Consider the following 17723-nt stretch of genomic DNA (forward strand, 5'->3'; position numbering starts at 1 on the left):
CCCCTCACCCCTACAAGGAACATGCCCCTCTTCCAAGACTTCCTGTTTTGTTTCCCAGAGAGCCCATTGTCTGCTGCATGCCAGCATTTTCCTGTGGGCTCCCAGCTGTTCTGCAGGATGCAGGCTGCCATGCTGTTCATGACCAGCCCTGCTTTCTATTTCGTAGCAGGTTCCAAGCTTACTCTTGATTACGATGGCACTTTCTCTGGGGGAACCTTCCCATCTCCCCATTCTGGCAGGACCCCTCGATACATTCATGAAGCATGGACACCGTTGGTAACAGCTGGATTTATTGGAGTGAGGGTGGAGGGATATGGGCAAACCCCAGGGAAAGCCAGGACTGTACAAAGCTGCACTTCCCCATGTCCCCTTTGCCCCAGACTACTCCTGAGGACCGGAGAAGTGTGGCCTCCCCACAACACAGGTCCTACCCTCAGGCAAAGCTGGGCCTTTGCAGCCAGACTGGAGGATGGCGTCAGAGGCGCCACCTGGTGGTCTTGGAGACACACCAGAGGGAAGGAGTTGGGGGCAGAGGTTCAAGGAAGTTTAGTTGCCACACGCAAGTGACAGGTTGAGTCCTGATGAAGAAGAGGGACCCCAAATCTCTGAAGGGGATTGTTTTTTGGGGGTAACTAACTACTTACCCCAGTTCTTGAGAGACCAGAAACATCTTGCTTCTGGCTAAAAGTTTGGACAATCATTCCATGTGTTTGTTTTGTGGTTTCACTTCAAAAGGAGATGAAGTCACAGTGGGCACTGGATTGAGTTGGGCCCTCAAGACTAAAATGCAAAATGGTAAACAGGACGAATGTCCAAGAAGGGAATCCTAATGAGTACAATTTGTCTTTAAGCAGCTTCAGGCTGGAGCCTGAATTGTGTCCCCTCAGACCCATGGGGCAGTTTTCCTTTCCACACTAGAGGGCTAGCTCCTTATTTCCAAAACTGCTGTAAGGGGCAGAGCTGTGCCTTCCTCCCTCCCCTGACTCCTCCTTATCCTTATTTTCCTGCCTTCCCTTCCTTTGCTCTCTAAAGTCTGCAGTCACAAGATAAGGGTCATGGTCAGGAGTTGAGAGTGGGCCATCCTGCTCCCTGCCTCCCCCCATGCTGACTACAGACTTCTTCCCTGCTTCCCCAGCCTCCTGACCCCCTGCAGGAATGGCCTCTGGTGGGAGAGGCCCACTAGCTGCTTGGCTAAGATGACCAGCCAGGGCAGCCCTGGTTTGGGTCCACTGAGTCAGTGGACTAGTATCCTGAGATGAGTCTCCAGAGATATCCTGAGTGGGGCACATGGCGGATAAGGAGTCACAAAACCTCATGGCTCAGCAGGTGGCCAGCAGCTCAGAGCCAATACAATGGAAGGCACCTTTAGCACGGTTGGTCCTTGTTCAGGGTACAGGGTGTGCGCTCAGCAGGCGAATGTTGACTGATGGGTGAAGGATGGATGGGCGGATGGGAGCCTGCCAACCAAGCTGACATCTCTGTCCCTCCTCCTCAGCACCAACAAGAAATGGCTTCTCCAAGAACTGGCTGGGGACTCTGTAGGCCCTTCCTGGGCTGTAGGAATGAGCCGTCTGAGCCCAACGGAGAAGCCTGGGAGAGGCAGCTGCCTTGAGTTTTTTGCCTGAGGGCCGCTGATTTAGAGGGGCCAGCTCAAGGTGGCAGGCAAAGAGAAGAGATCCAGACCAGTCCAGCTGCTTCCATCGCCTACTCCACCCCCTTCTACCCCACCAGTTTGCTCCACTGGATGGAACTGAAAAAGGGATGGGACTTTAGTTTGTTGACACCACCTCCTCCAGCGCCCAGGCGCCGGGTAGGATCAAACTGCAGCAGCTGCAGAGAAAGGTCCAGTCAGTACTCTGGGTAGGCCTTCCCCATCCCATTGCTCCCTGCCAACCTGGCCCACAGACCCTCAGTGTTACCCTGGGGGACACTGATGTTTGGCCACCAACATATAGAAGTTTGTTGTCCCTATTGCCCTCCTGTGCCCACATCAGATACCCAGTACACAGCACGGCTTGTTCACACACAGGGTTCTGCCCTCCCTTCTGTCCACCCTCAGGCCAAGAAGCCGCCTCCTCTAGGCTGGCTGCACCTCACCTCAGTTAGCAGGGAGGCCGCGTGGCGACTGAGCCACTCAGGCAGCTGGAGTTGGGTGTGGGGCTGGATTCCCGAGGGGTGGCTCTGAGACAGTGCCTGGGAAGACACAGGAAGCGCCCTGAGGAGGCAATCCCAGGGAAGCCTGTACTCTCCTGCGGCGGCCAGGATTTCATTTTTCCCCTGTGTCACACGCAAGGGGATGATGGGGATGATGATCGTTGCCTTTTGCTTTGGACCTACCGCATGCCAGGCTGATGCCTGATACCCATGATCCATAATTTCCACACCTTTCAGAGTAAGTATTAGCATCCCCATTTTAAAGACAAGAAGGCTCAGAGAGGTCGAGTGATTTGTGCTGAGTTCAGGGTTTGAACCCAGGTCCCTCTGGCTCCCAGCTTGCTAGAAGCATCGATCTTGGGTTGCAATCAGGGAAGGCCCTCTATCAGGAACAGCACTGAAACTTACCTCCTTACAGAAGAAAAATCTCCACGGGCTACTCATTTGACATGGTACTGTCAGGGCCAAGGCAGGGCTGTGGCGAGGGAAGACAGGGCCTCTCTGCACTCCAGAAGGGTGCAGCTTGGGGGAGCAGAGAGGTCTGTCCGGAGGTCAGGAATAGGAGCAAGAAGCAACTGGGAGGAAGGTCAGGAGCCCTGGACTGGAGAGGTGGTGGGAGGCCATGAGGAGAGAAACACTCTGTGGGGCTGTTTTCAGCTAGGGCTCTCAGAGGCCCTGGCTATGGGACCAAAGCAAGAGGGAGCCAGGATGGACTGGTCATACTGCATCCACTTGGGGCATTTCCTGCTCAAATGCAGTTTGGCCTCTCGTTGCCACCTGACTTAACCAGCCCAGGTGCAGTGCTGAACTCTTGGGGAAGGACAGAGGGCAGAGGCTGCCATCATGAACAAGGGTGCTTGCAAAGGGAACCTTAAGCTCTTGGGTGATCCAGGCTGGACAGGGCAGCTGCTGATCTGGGATGAAGGAGGCCCTCTGTCTGGTCTTCCAGCCAAAGTTGGGGGGGGGGGGTGCAGCTCTGAAGTGGGTAGATGGGGGAGTGAGCAGTGGGAGAGGAGGCTCGGGGGATGATCCAGTGGCCTTCCAAGTAAAAGGGCTGTCAGATTGCATCCTCTCTCCAGATCTCGGCCCAGCTGCTCTCTTCCAGAAATCTTCCCTGACCATTCCTGCTCAATTCTCATTCATACGAGGTGACAGTCTCACTAGCTATAGCCACTGGTCTGGTGGAGGTGTGGCCTGGGTGTACATGGCCTGGGTGGGAGTGGCTTCCTCTGTCTCATGGCTAGAGGGAGGAGGGCAACTGTGCTGGCAGGACGTTGGGCCCAAGAGCCAGGTCTTGGAAAACCAGGCAGGCTCAGCCCCAGCACTGCCTAGTTGGACTAAACCCAGCCCACCCTACGCTTAGTGACACCCACCAGGCTACACACCCTGCCTCACTACTCACCGTTCCAGTCAGCAGTTCATACAGTAGAGACCCAAAGCTCCACCAGTCACAGGCTTCGGTCAGCTCAGAAATCCCACCCACCTCTGTGGGAACAAGAACGCACGTGTCCCAGGCTTGCCCTGGAGGGCAGGTCTCCCCTCTACTCATCTTACCCAGATACGGCCCATTTCCTCGTCATCCTCAGTTCCCCAGCTCAACCCACACAAAGACACCCAAGGTCTGCCCTCCCACCCAGCTCCCTTCTTGCCTGGGGCACTGTAGAGGTTGTCGAGGGCCTCCCTGCAGCACTGGGGCTCCACCTCTGACCACTGGCCAAAATACGTGAGTCGGATGTGACCTTGTCATCCAGTGTGTACAGGGAGGGATAAGAGGGGACAAAACTTGAAATTAGTCATCTCTGATCTGCTGGCATGGGACAGGGGACTCCGGCACTTCTCCCAACAGCCACAAGGCAGGCCAGCGGCCGTGCTGGGCTGAGCCTCCCTAGGGGCATGCGCCCCCGCCTCAGGCCCTGTGAACTCATGAGGGGAAGGGGTTTGTTTCCCAAGCTCAACCTTGGCCAGCCAGACTCGGTAGAGTCCTTCCTGAAAAGGCTGGGGGGAGGCAGGGGAAGAAGCAGATAACCCCTGCCTCTGCTTGACTTTGGGAAACTCATTCTCTGTCTTGAAGCTCAGGGGCCTCCCACCTGAGGGGTGGGGTGGCATGAAGGCGACCCCTCCTCCCCCGCAGGCCCAGGGCTCCTACCTGCCTGGTCCAGGAGTAGGTTCCGGGGATTGAGGTCCCGGCACAGCACCCCCTGCTCGTGCAGCGCCTCCAGTGCCACCAGTGTCTCAGCCGCCCACTGCTTCACCTGCTCTTCCCTCACGCTCCAGGCGCCACCGCTGGACACTGGGCTGGCCCCATCAGCCGAGGGGCGGCTCTCACCTCTGCCTCGGCCACAACCCCCCAGCACCCGGCCAGCCCCTGCGCGAACCCAAGGGATCCCCCAAGCGGACCCTGTGTCCGAGCTTTGGCCAGGTCCCCTCCTGGCTTGGGGGTGCAGGTGGCCACTTGGAGCCCTTGGAAGGTCTGAGGAATGGGAAGGGCTGGTCCTGGCTGAGAGTTCACCTTCAGCCTCTCTCTGGGGTCTGAGGGATGCAGGCCCCCAGGCTGGGGTGAGGCTCTGAGAAGTCCGTGAAGGCTTCGGGGGGATTCCGTCCTGCCGGCGGGTGTGGCCCTGGGGGAACCGCACTGGGGTCCGCACTGGGGTCTGGAGGCTGAGGCGGGAGTTGAGCTGAGCTTTCATCCTCTCCAGGCTGGAGCCAGAGCTAGTCCCAGACTGCTGGGGGTGCAGCTGGGAGAGCAGGTGGGACCAGAGAGTGCCTCCTGGGCCGTGCAGCAGGAGCAGCAAGCATGGGGACAGGGGAGAAAAAGAATGTGGACACCAGGTCCCTGTCCGGTGCCTCTGTCTGTCTTGGGCATGGACGCTCCACTTTCCAAGTCCTCATTCTGGTTCCTCCTTCCCTCAGCCTAGAATGCCCTCTCCTCTCCTCCTCCTGGCTCATCTAAAGGGGACCCAGCCTCACAACCTGGCACAAAACAGGTGCTTAACCCCTAAGGAGGTATAAATTATTGTTAATGTCCTTAGTCTGGGTGGTGGGTTCACCAGTGTTCATTACAATTTTTTTTTTAGGGAGAAAAGTGTAATGAAATTTAAGTAAGTAAAATAAAAGACCAGGCATGGACCCATGATGATGTATGCAGTGACCCAGGGAGGTGTACGTCATTAAAAAAAAAAAATCATAGGTGATCAATTAATAGCTGCTAAGTGACCCAGTTCCTGTCCTTACAGCTTCAGCACCACCATCCCATGTGGCCACTCCGAGGGGTGGGCACAGACTAGAAAAGTGAAAAGAGCCAAGACAGGAGGAGGGGTGACAAAGGGGACATCTGTATAAGTGCCCTCTCACTCGCCCTCTCACTCACCCAAAATGTGAACATCCTCCCATGATGTCCCCCGCCCTCTGGCACCACACAAAGACCCACAACAGCCTTGTCCTCCCTCGTCCTCCAGAAAGGCTGGGTCCCCTGGTCTCTGCTGCGCATCTGGCCTTGGCATTTTAAGAAGATGAGACAAGACAATATCCCAAAGGCCTGAGGAGCTGACAGGTGTCCCTTGGGCTGCCTTACCTTGCACATGCTCCAGGTGCAGGAAGATGGAGTCCTCGCTCACAAAATACCGCAGCAGCTTGGTCATGTAGGGGACGCCATGCGGGATGATGGTCAGCCGCTCCCGGCTCGCCACAGGGCACCTGGACAGGCTCTGGGGAGAGGGCAGGGCAGACAAGTCAGGTGGGGACTGGCCAGAGGCTGCTCCGCTCTTTAGGGGCAACCGGATGAGGAGCAGCTGCCTCCCCCCAGTCCTTGACCTGGCCCTCTACCCTCTTTCCACCATGGAAGGCAGGTCCTCCCCGCAGGCCAAGGGTGAGGCAGACTCGGTGTGGGAGGAGGGGGTGGGGGGAGGGAAGGGGGAAGGCCAAGTACATGCTCAGGGGCAGAACAAGCAGCTGATGGATTTGGAGGGAGGGTGGGCTTCAGATGCAGGTTCTGGGTAGGGGTTCCCCACAGGGTAGAGGTTTCCAAGAGCTCTGAGAAAGTCCCAAGGGGAATGGAGAATGGCAGGGAGTTGGGCGCCACCTGCCTTCACCACGAAGGTCCCTCCAGTCGCTGGGTCCTGGACTAGCTGCACCTGTCAAGGTCCAGGAGGCAGTGGTCATGGCACATGCTAGTTCCCCAGGGCTCCACATCCCCAGCCCTAGCCCCCCAGGGTCCTCCACCAAAGCTGGGCAGGGAGGGCAGGCTTTGGTGGTGCACAGTATGCCTCCCACCGCCAAGCTAACCTTGATCCTGTCCTGTTCATCTTTTCTTATTAGACCTGCAGCTCTTAGCTCACAGGCCACCTCCTCCAGGAAGCCTTTCCAATCCTCAGGTTGATGATGTGGGACCCCTATCACACTGTTCTAATTCCCTGTCTCCCATTGGACTGTGAGCTCCATGAGGGCAGGGACCACACTGTCCAGCTCTGAACTCCCAGAACCCTGCACAGCAAGTGGAGATAGTAGGTGCTTCCCATACATGTGGTGGTGGTCCATCCTGCAGGGTCTGGGGGAGTCACAGCTGGAAGGGACCTCAGAGCCAGTCACCTTCTCTGATCTCTTATTTTACAGGTGAAGAAGCTGAGGCTCTGAGAGTGTGGCCCCAGGTCACCTAGGAGCCCAGTTGTGTCCAGGACCATGTGAGCTTGGCATGTGCCTTCAAATCTCATCCCCTGTCCCAAATCTCTTCTTTTAAATAGTGTTGCTCTCCGGAGGCTGTCTTGGGAGAGCAGCCACTCCTTCTCCTGTTGGTTTCACTTGGAGACAGCAGTCTGCCAATCTCTGGGTCAGAGCCTTGTTGGAGTTTGGCCCTAGATTCATCTCTGTTGAGGGCAGGGATGGACCCCAGCCATAGGAGAGAAAGTACCAGACATGCCAGGCATGTCAGGGCTGGAAGGCAGAAGATTTGGCCCAGATGAGGGGCATGTGGGGTCAAGACCAGCATCTTGGTGTTGAGACTTCTCAACCCATCAGCCAGCCTTTTACATATTCCCCATGGTAGCAGGTGGGAGCCAGACCCTGAGGCCAGGCCACTGGGCAATGATGAAGCCTGCAGCCTAGGATTGGGGTTTAGATCTCAAGTGAGTGAAGTGATTTGCTCATCTACCAAACGGGAATTGCAAATGCCCACCCTCTATTACCACTGGTTTGTTGAGGCCACACATGGGAAGGCCCTTTGTGAATGGGAAGGTGTGGAAATGTCAGTTATCACATTTGCCAAGTCATATGGCTGCTCTGAACGTTTTTCTCCTTAACTGCAAAATGGGTCATAGCAGAACCTCCTTCAGAAGGTCATTAGGACCCTACTGAAGCAGACAACTCACATATAGCAGCAGTCTGTGCCTGCCCCATTACATGCTCTCAACAGTCGATAGTGATGACTATGAACACCATCATAGGCAAAACCCACATTGGCTGTCTAGCACGTACCATGCTAAGAGCTTTATATAGATTATGCAATTTTACTCCTACAGCCCTACCAGGTGAGTACTACTAGTGACCCATTTTACTGATAAATTGAGGTTCAGAGAGGTTATGTTGCCTATGGTCCCCCTGCTAAAATGTGGTAAAGCCAGGATTTGAATCCAGACAGGCTGATCCTGTAGTCCTGGGGACTTAACTGAAAATAGGGCCACAAAATAGGTGACCTGACACATGCCTTCCCTCTGGCCTCAGTTTCCCTGCCATCCGGGTAATGAAGATGGTGGACTAGTTGAGCATGGAGTCTGCTGCAGGAGTGAGGCATCCCTTTTGACCACCAGAGGTCTCTCCTCCAACAGCCAGGGACAGAGCCCAGCCTGGCCCCAGGAACTTGGCCAAATTTGTGCAATGTTTGAAAAAGAGAGGAAGAAAGCCCTGAGGTCATTTAGGATAACACAGATTCCCACAAGTCCTGACACCCCGGATAATTCCCCACTGTCTCTTGCCAAGTGGGATTCCCCACCACCTTGTCCTGGGCAAGGCTTCTCATTTACAGAATACAAAAAACCAGAAGTGAGGATCGGGGAAGCCAGAAAATGAAACTTGATCAGTACATTGAAACAAGTGTGTTGAAAAGAAAAGAAAAGAAAAGAAAAGAAAAGAAAAAAAAAAATATATATATATACACACACACACCTATCAAGAAAGAATTGGACTAAATCATTAACAGTGATTATCTTGGAGTTAGGTAGGATGATGGGAATTTTTTTTTTAAACTCCTTTCTCTTTCATCATGTTTCAAAAGGGTAGCAGAGGGGGCATTTTCCCATTAAACTAAGCAAACAAAAAATCCCCTTTCTCTTTTGCTCTGTGCTATGAGGGACAGAGCACTAGCTTGTCACTTAAACTCTATGAACCTCAGTTTCATTCTCTGGGTTTTACTGTAAGGCAATGATTAAAATGCAACATTGTCCAGTAGAGTTTTCTGCCATGATGGAAATATTATATATATATATCTGTGCTGTCCAATACAGAAGCCATTAGCCACATGTGGCTATTAAACCCGTGAAATGTGGCCGGTGCCACTGAGAAACAGAAAACTTCATTTAAATAGTCTTATGTGGCTAGTGACTACGGTATCGGACTGCACAGTATAATGCTTTTTTTTTTTTCCAGAGCAGGTTTAATACAACAGCTTTGCAAACAAGAACAGGACTTATGACACAAAAATAGACATATGGATCAATGGAACAGAACAGAGAGCCCAGAAATAAACCCACACACCTATGGTCAATTAATCTTCAACAAAGGAGCTAAGAATATACAATGGAGAAAAGACAGCCTTTTCAGCAAGTGGTGTTGGGAAAGCTGGACAGTCACATGTAAATCAATGAAGTTAGAACACTCCCTCACACCATACACAAAAATAAACTCAAATGGCTTTAAAGACTTAAACACAAGATAAGACACCATAAATCTCCTAGAAGAGAACACAGGCAAAACATTCTCTGACATAAATCATGACAATGTTTTCCTAGATCAGTCTACCAAGGCAAAACAAATACAAGCAAAAATTAACAAATGGTACCTAATCAAGCTTATAAGCTTTTGCACAGCACAGGAAAACATAAACAAAACGAAAAGACAACCTACAGACTGGGGAAAGATATTTGCAAATGATGTGACCAACAAGGGCTTAATTTCCAGGATATACAAAGAGCTCATACAACTCAATAACAACAACAAAAACAAAAAACACAACCAAAAAAATGAGAAGACCTAAATAAACATTTCTCCAATGAAGACATACAGATGGCCAATAGGCACATGAAAAAATGCTCAATATCACTAATTATCAGAGAAATGCAAATCAAAACTATAATGAGGATCACCTCACACCAGTCAGAATGGTCATCATTCAAAAGTCCAAGAACGATAAATGCTGGAGAGGGCATGGAGAAAAGGGAACCCTCCTACACTGGTGGTGGGAATGTAGTTTGGTGCAGACACTGTGGAAAATTGTATGGAGATTTCTCAAAAAACTAAAAATAGGGTGACCATATGATCCAGCAATCCTACTCCTGGGCATATATATATCCAGAGGGAACTCTAATTCAAAAAGATACTCAATGTTCATAGCAGCACTATGTACAATATCCAATACATGAAACCAACCTAAATGTCCATTGACAGAAGACTGGATAAAGATGTGGTACACACACACACACACAGGAATACTACTCAGCCATAAAAGTGAAATAGTGCCATTTGCAGCAACATGGATCAACCTAGAGAATGATCATACTAAATGAAATAAGTCAAAGACAAATATCAGATGATATCACTTATATGTGGAATCTAAAAAAAATGATACAAATGAACTTATTTATAAAACAGAAAGAGACTCACAGACATAGAAAACAATTTAAGGTTACCAAAAGGGAAAGTTGGGAATAAATTAGGAGTTTGGGATTAGCAGACATAAACTACTGTATATGAAATAGATAAACAACAAGGTCCTAATGTATAGCACAGGGAACTACATTCAATATCTTGTAATAACCTATAATGAAAAAGTATACGAAAAAGAATGTAAATATATATGTATAACTGAATCACTATGCTGTACACCAGAAACTAAACACAACATTGTAAATCAACCAAACTTCAGTAAAAATAAATAAATACATTTAAACAATACCCTTAAAAAAAAAAAAGACCGGGCCTTAACAAATATCAGGTAAGTACTGCTACGGGGAAGGTGGAAGGCAGTTCTCAGTACATGCTCTCATCTTTTTAAAAGTGGAAATCTCTTTTTAAAAAATAAAACCCACTGAGTTCTCGGGACAATTAAAGCTTTGGTGAAACACATTAGCACTTCCTTTTAAAATGCCCAAAGTATCAAAGGCCAGGAGGAATCTCTCCTTTAGCAAACAAATCCAAAAGGTTCAAATAGGTTCTCAAGCACCAAGGCCCTCAGGAGCCAAGCATGTGAGCCAGTGCAGGACGGAGAGGGGCAGACGGAGGGCTGGTGCCCCATTCAAGCGGGCAGCCCCTCCTCTGCTCCCACTGACACTCAGGTACGTGAGCCAGCATTTCCAGATCTTCTGATTTTCCAGCAGAAGCAGAAAATCTGGACTTCTCCATGAAACCTGCCAAATTTTAAATGCTGATAACTAATAATAATTTAAAAAAAACACCCCTGTGTTTGAGCCAAAAAAATAAGAAGTTACTTGGCTGGCCTTCTCTTTCTTCCCCATCCCTGACTCAAGGCCCAACTCCTGGATGAAGCTCAGCAAATAGGCAGTGTTGTCTCCCAAGGCCCCCTAAGAGCAGACCCTGGCAGCCCAGCCAGCTGCCTGGCAAGTTCCTGACCCACCCACCTCGCTGTTCCCTGCCACCCCCTACCCCTGCCAGTATCTCTTCAGTCTAGAGAGACCCCCACTCCTCAGCCCCTCTAACCCTCACAATGGGGCATCTCTCGGGGCACAAGGCTTCCTGAGCGGGCCCTTGCTCCTCCCGGGTCTGCAGGCTGCTGCAGGCTGGCACTGCCATCCCGCCCGCCTGGATCTGCCTGGGCAGAGCTCTGTAATGGAACACGGTGATATCCACCCAGTGGCCCTAACAACTCTCCTAATTTGGGGAGATTGGTGTTCCTGGCTTGGGAGTGAGACAGGCAAAGGAAGTGGGATTTCAGGAGGGAGGTGGAGTAGGTAAATTGAGTGTCCAAGAAAGTGTAAAAAAGGAAAGAGAAGACAGAACGGTTGGTCTTGGCCTGAAGTTGCACTTCCCATGCGCACAGACCTCAGAATATGGGATTCCAAAAATGTTTTGCACATGCGTGTCCTGGGGTTAAACAAATCCAAATTCGGGGAATTCTGTCCTAGACCTCCCTCTTGGAGACTTGCTGTGTACATTTGCATCCTAAAAGCGTAAAAATTCCTATAATCTAAAAAAAAATGAGGTAATGTAACTTTAACTCACTGTTTCCCAAACTTTTTTGACCCAGAACCCCTCTCTCCATAACAACTACGGTTCAGTGGGATCCCACACGGGGAAACAATGGTGGCTGTCACCTCCTTCGCCTGCCCATGGAAGCAGCCAAGCTACATGGACTTGTGCTGTGGGAGGGAAGGGCCGGACAGATAGAAGCTGGCTGGGTCTTGGCTATCAGACTGGGGCCAGTTCCAGGGACCTGGGAGCAGCAGCTGGAGCAAGGCTGGGGAGACGGGAAGCCTACTCGCCTTCGACCTGCTCCTGTCATTAACTCTCACAGCCATCAAATTCGTATCAAACGCTCTACTGTGTGCCAGGCCTTTCCCAAAAATTGTTTCACTTTAGTTCCCACATCATCCCAGAGGGTGGGGGGAAGATCCTTACCCCACTTACAGATGAGGAAACCAGCGCCCTGAGGGAAAGGGCTTGCCTGTGGCCACGTGGCGCCAGCCCAGCCAGGACCTCATCCTTGGCGTGTGGGGGAGCACACACTGGTCTCCTTTTCTCTGCACGTTCCCAGACCCATCCAAATCCCCCATGAGTGTTTTAAATTACAGATGCCTGGGACCAACCCTAGAAATTCTGACTCGATGGGTTTGGGATGGGGCCCAGGTAGCCATAATTTTAGGAAGCTCTCTCCAGGTGATTCTGATAAACCGCCAGTTTGAGGAAAAACCACTTCAGCAAATACCTGGGTATCCCTGGGTTGGGGCAGAGGGCAATCAAATATTGGCTCAAATCTCATTTGACCCAACCAACCGCCTGTCCTTCCAATGAGTGTCCCAGGGATAAGTTGGGCTGTCAGCTCCTATCTTTCTGTGTGCCCTGACTTAAGGGAAAAGATCCTAGATGGGGTCAGGATGCGTGAGGGGGAGGGTGGATGCCAGGAGAGAAAGGGCAGAGCTGCCAAGGCCCTGGGCAAGCCACTGGTCACCCTGGACCCTCAGCAGGGCAGGCTTCTGGAGATGATCACGTTCCGCCACAGGAACTTCTGGGCTGTGCTTAGTGGGGAGACCAGTGGCTGCAGCCCTGGGGTGCAGAGGGGGTGCAGAGCGAGTGCGGGGCGGGGCCTGTGGGAAGTGGGAAGTGAGAGTGAGTCGGGCAGTGCAGGCTGGCTGGGTGCCCTGGCCATAGCTTCTCCTGTGGCTTCTGTCATGAATCTCTGAGGGAGCAGCTTTCCGTGTCTGAGCCGGAGGGCTAGGGAGAGGAGCTATTTGCCTCTGCTTGTTTCTCACATTTTCCTTTCCTGGGGCAGAGAAGGGGGTGGGGGAAACAACTGGACACAGCTACTCTCCTTCCCTTGGACCCTCTGACCCCTTTGCAATGCCCTCTGGAGGAGCCAGGATGGCTGCATTGTCTCCCCACCTGTCACCTCCCCCACCAACAATCACACACACCATCTCTTCCCACGCCTTGGGCATCGGTCACTTACCTTCTCGATGACTCCGACCACCCTGCAGCCCCTCAGCTGCTCCAGGGCTGAACTCAGTGTGCGGATGGGCCGGAGCCTCAGGCTGCTGAAACCCTGTGGAGGCAGGAGACAGCCACGCAGCCACCTCAGGGCAAGTCTTCCTCAGCTGCCCCTTCTCTCCAGGGGAGAGCAGTGGCCACAGAGGGCAGGACCAGGCATAGACAGACCCCACCTCACAGGGACAGACTGAGTGGAGGAGCTGGCCTTGACTAGTGGGGACGTGCACTCATCCAGGTGGCCAGACCACACTCTCAGCTCAGCCCCCACCTAGCCTTCCTCCCAGGCCCAGGGAGTTCTCAGGGCTTCAGATGCCCCCTCTCAAAAGCCCCACCCACAGGAGGCAGATGCTCCCAGGCATGGGAACATAACCTGGGAACATGTAGGTCTCAGGAAACATGCCTTGAAGACCAAGGCATGCGTGCAGCCCAGGCACCTGCTTTGAGGGAATCAGCTTACAAGCTGCAGTGAGCCTAGATGGGGCTGGTGTGTGTGTCTGTGCAGGCCTGTAGGCATGAGAAGTGTACATGCATCTTCAACCCTCTGAGTATCTACTGGGCTAGGAAAAGCTGTATGCAGAGAGGATTTGTGCACATTTGTATATGCACGTATTCAGGTGTGTGTGTGCATGTGGGTGTTTGTGTCTGCTCCAAATTCTCACTGCAGTCCATCCAAACACAAACAGATCTGGGAGGCTGGGTGTGCACATAGGCGAGCACGTGTATGACGGTGGGGAGGTGTGTGTGTGTGTGTGTACGTGTGTGTATTCTGTGAGGGCGTGAAACTGGACTGGAGATGATTCAGAAGTGTTTGAAAATGAATGAACTATGGAAGGTGTGGGAGAGAGAGGAAGCCAGAAGGAGGAGGGCAGTCCTGGCACACACCCCAGCTGACCTGCGCTCTCCACCATCCACCCTGCCACCCAGGAGGGTAGGTGACAGCTCTCTGGCCAGTGAGGTGTCACGTCTCATCTCCCTCCGAGCCCTCAGGCCTTTGGGGTCTCCTCACCGTGCCAGGACTGGCTCCACTGCCCAGCGTCCTCTGCAGGTGGCAATTAAAGATCTCTTCTGCCCGCCGCAGGTACTTGTTAATTTTCAGCTTTACAGCCTCGCATCTCTCCTTGTTGGGATCGACTGTGGGGAGAAGAGGTCACCAGGACCCACCCTTGGGAGGAGGCTGGGGTTTGGGATCCCATTGCCTGCCCTCTGCCCTCCACCGGAGGGAGTGCCTATTTCTGAGGCTAGTCAGTGGATTCTGACCCTACATCTGTTCTTGGGTCCTTCTTTAAGTGGAGGAAGGAAGGTGGTGGGCGAGGTTGGGAATCACGGTTGCCCCTCAGCCTACAGCACTTTATAGTTGGCACCTACCACCTCGCTGGCCACCATCACACCCTGGGAAGGGCCAGAGTGGGGATTTCCATGTCCGTTTTTCAGTGGAGGAGACAGAAGCTCCAGAGAGCACTCCTTCCTTTATCTCTGATGCCCAGTGTGAAAGAGACTGGAATGGGGATCAGGATTGGAGGGTGAAGGAATTCACTGAACAGGCTTGAAGCCCAGGTGTTGAGAGGTCTTATCAGCGGGAGGATAGGAGTCGTGAATTGGAGCCTGACTCCTACCCCCAGCCTGGTCACCAAGGCCCTCAGGGGTCTCCAACTGGCTTCTCCCCCAACCTGGAAATGCCTCACTGTGCCCTGAGCAGGCCTCCCCTCTCACCTCCAGGACTTGCCATTCTCTCTCTAGAGCCCTACCCAGCCCCTCAGCTGGAAAACACACTTATTCTTCAGTGCTCACATTAAGGTTTTGGCTTCTATAAAATGTCCTCTGCCAGCCTAGCCTGGCCTGTTTCCCTTTTCCCTCCCTCTACTTCCTCCTCACTGTTTTCCTACTTGGGACTGTAATTGTCCATCATCAACTCATCCATCTCCCCCCATCAGAATGCAAGCCCCTAGAGGGACAGACCCCAGCTTGGCTCCAGGAGCAGGCAAGAGGGGGCCAAGCACAAAGCTTCTGGAGCCAAAACCGTTCAAACCCCAGCTTTGCCACTTGATAGCTGTGGAGTCTTAAGCAAGCTATTTAACTGTCCTATATCTCAGTTTCCTCATCTGGAAAATAGGAATAAAAATAATTCTTACATACTTGGAAGTGCATGCAAGAACATATACAGTGGTTTCCATTACTGCGGAGCTCAAATGAGTTAAGACAGGTAAAGCCCTTAGACCAGTGCCTGGTGTATAGGAACTGTTAGATAATTGCTAGCCATTATTATTGTCCTTCACAGAGGTCCTGCTGGGCCAGCACAGAGTTCTGCTCACCCAGCACAGATGGGCCCTGCGCTGGCCCTTCCCCATCAGCCTCCAACCCTGCCCAGCCCCAGCCTCACCGTGCACGCCTCGGAGCAGAACGTCCACACCGTTCTGGTAGTGGTTGAAAGCTGCCTCGTAGTCCTCACTGACATCACGCTCCAGGGCCAGCCGGATTTGTGTGGCTGCATCCACCAGGTAGTCGCGCTTGGTCACATCAGGGCCCCCTGGAGCCACTCGGTTGCGAATCTGTTCCAGGTACACTCGGGCCTGGGAACGTGCTCGTGAGCAGGGTTCGGGCTCCAAGCGAGGGCCAGGGTGGCCCTCGCAGGCTACCAGGCTCATGGCTGCCCTGTGGCTGGGACCTGGAATGAGCATTTGCATTAGGGAGAACCCAGCTGGGAGCAACACCCCATCTGCACCCTGGTTTCCTCCACTGAATATTGGGGAGACTAATATTCACCTCCATGAGGTAGAGGGATCAGAGCTAATGTGGGTACTATCCCTTCACTGAGTCAGATCTTTCTTAAGTGTGGTGATAATAGGATAATATCATGCTTTGGGCTCTGTTTTCCTTTCAATTCAAACTCAGTTCAGCAAGTATTTCTTGAGCACCTAGTATGTATTGAGCACTGGAGAGGGCTGAAGATACTCATGATTCAAAGCTGCCTTCAAAGAGCCACTGTGGAGCAAACCTGGTGTCTATTACATGGTAAACACATGGAGGTCACACACTCTGAAGTCGAAGTGGGGGCCTGGGGCCCAAGGGCCATTCCTCATACTGTTTCCTCCATCCTGCTGGTTTCCCTCTCCCTGCTCCTCCTATGGGAATCTCACTTATCCTTGAGTTCAGATTCGGCCCCGTAGCATCTCCTGGAACAGGATGGATTGCCCTTGCTTTATTTCATTTCCCTTGGTCCTGAGGTCAGTGTGACCAGGGAGTGAGGACTTCCAAGGAGCTGGGCAAAGAGCTGGGCAAAGAGTTTGGCTTTAAAGCCTGTGGGCAAATGAAATGACTGAATGGCAGATTTGGTGCCACTCTGGATGGAGTTAGAGTCAGGAGGTCAGAGCCCACCCAGTCCTAGGGAGGGGATGGCTCTGTGCTCCTTGCTCTGGCTCTGAGAAGGCAAAAGGCCACGTGGCCTCCAAGGACCAGACAGCAAAAGTGACCAAAGGGATAAGAGCAGTAGCTGCAAAAAAGGAAAGGGCTCAGTAAGAGGCCAGCAGAGCTGCCTTTGCCCCTCACTGCAGTCTTGGCACCTTTGCTTTCTCAGGCCCCATTAGGAAGGGGCAGTGCACAAACTGCCAACCCCAGGCCATTTCTGCCTCTGTGGAGAGAGAGAGGAGAGAACAGGATGCGGAGTAGGGCGGGCAGGAAAACCCACACCAAGCCAGAGGGGAGCTGAACCCAGGCCAGGATGCGGCCAGGAGGCGGAGGGAGGGAGGAGGAGGAGGGAAACCGCACCCTTCCCGCTGGGCCCAGTCACCGGCAGCTCAAGAGGCCTGTGCTCAGGGGCACCAAGGCCGACCGGCTGGGCAGCTCGAGTAGGGGTCCGGCTTCTGGGGCCACCCGCCGGGCCGGGTCCTCCCAGGCAGAGCTGCCTAGTCGCGCCTAGACCGAGAAAGCGACGTCCAGTCCGCAATTCCTCGGCACTCAAGGTGCACCGCCCCGCGAGGGTCTGCCGAGGAAGGCGGGCTGGGGGAGTGAGTGGAGGGGGCATCCTCCCCTGGGGGTGGGGGTTGGGGGAGTGGAGGAGGAGCCGGGCAAACACCGTACCTGCCCAAGCCAGGAGCTCGGTCCGCGCGGCCAGACCTAGCCCGGCCGCCACCGCCCCTTCGCCCCCGTAGGGGACCTTGCGCCGCCTGCGGCTGCTTTCAGCCCTCCAGCCAGGTGCGGGGGTCTGCAGATTGGCTGCAGATGAGCTCATCCTCTAGCCATTAGAATAAACCACCAATCAGCGCCCGGCTCGATTTCTGCGGGCCCTTAAAGGCGCAGTGCCAGCGACACGGAGTGCTGCGGGAGGGGGTGAGGAGAAGATGCGGCTCCGCATGCGGATGAGGATCGGATCGGGGTGGGGTAGGAGCAGCAGAGAGAGAGGCGAATCACCGAGGGTTGCAGGAGGAGTTACTTCAGAAATCTAGGCTGACTAAAAGCACACGCGCCACTTCCAGGACTTTTCTCATTCATTGTTTCATTCATTCATTCAACTATTGAAATATTATGTCTTGAGAGACTACCATGCAGGAGGAGCTAGGTGCTGAGATACAGTGACGGAGTGGACAGTGTCTGCTCACGTCTTCGTGGGGCTGAACAGTCTAGCGAGGGATACGGGGATTAAAGAACTAAAC

The 17723-nt window shown here is 52.9% G+C and overlaps 1 protein-coding gene across 2 annotated transcripts; it reads right to left on the reverse strand.

Moving 5' to 3' along the window:
• Positions 1–269: 269 nt before the first annotated feature.
• On the reverse strand, positions 270–17260 carry RPS6KL1 (ribosomal protein S6 kinase like 1). Of its 2 annotated transcripts, XM_031454055.2 has the most exons (11): positions 17152–17260; positions 15455–15739; positions 14084–14208; positions 13040–13132; positions 6237–6284; positions 5726–5858; positions 4301–4921; positions 3804–3893; positions 3557–3639; positions 2098–2193; positions 270–1830 (listed from the first exon to the last, which is right to left on the reverse strand). In XM_031454055.2, exons 2-11 carry the CDS (start codon positions 15717–15719, stop codon positions 1720–1722), a joined length of 1665 nt encoding a protein of 554 aa, XP_031309915.2. In that variant the 5' UTR covers positions 15720–15739; positions 17152–17260; the 3' UTR covers positions 270–1719. The 2 variants fall into 2 exon arrangements, with proteins under 2 accessions (XP_031309915.2, XP_031309916.2); XM_031454056.2 differs by lacking the exons at positions 270–1830; positions 2098–2193 and adding an exon at positions 2297–2755.
• Positions 17261–17723: the final 463 nt, after the last annotated feature.

The sequence above is a fragment of the Camelus dromedarius genome, chromosome 5 (assembly GCF_036321535.1).
Source record: "Camelus dromedarius isolate mCamDro1 chromosome 5, mCamDro1.pat, whole genome shotgun sequence".
Lineage (NCBI taxonomy): Eukaryota > Metazoa > Chordata > Mammalia > Artiodactyla > Camelidae > Camelus > Camelus dromedarius.

Coding starts and splice junctions, on each gene's coding strand:
- RPS6KL1 (XM_031454055.2), bottom strand. CDS start 15,719: ATGAGCCTGGTAGCCTGCGAGGGCCACCCTGGCCCTCGCTTGGAGCCC. Junction 5,859..6,236: donor GAGGGACCTTCGTGGTGAAG/GCAGGTGGCGCC, acceptor CCCTCTCCCCAG/AGCCTGTCCAGGTGCCCTGT. Junction 3,640..3,803: donor CAACCTCTACAGTGCCCCAG/GCAAGAAGGGAG, acceptor TTGTTCCCACAG/AGGTGGGTGGGATTTCTGAG.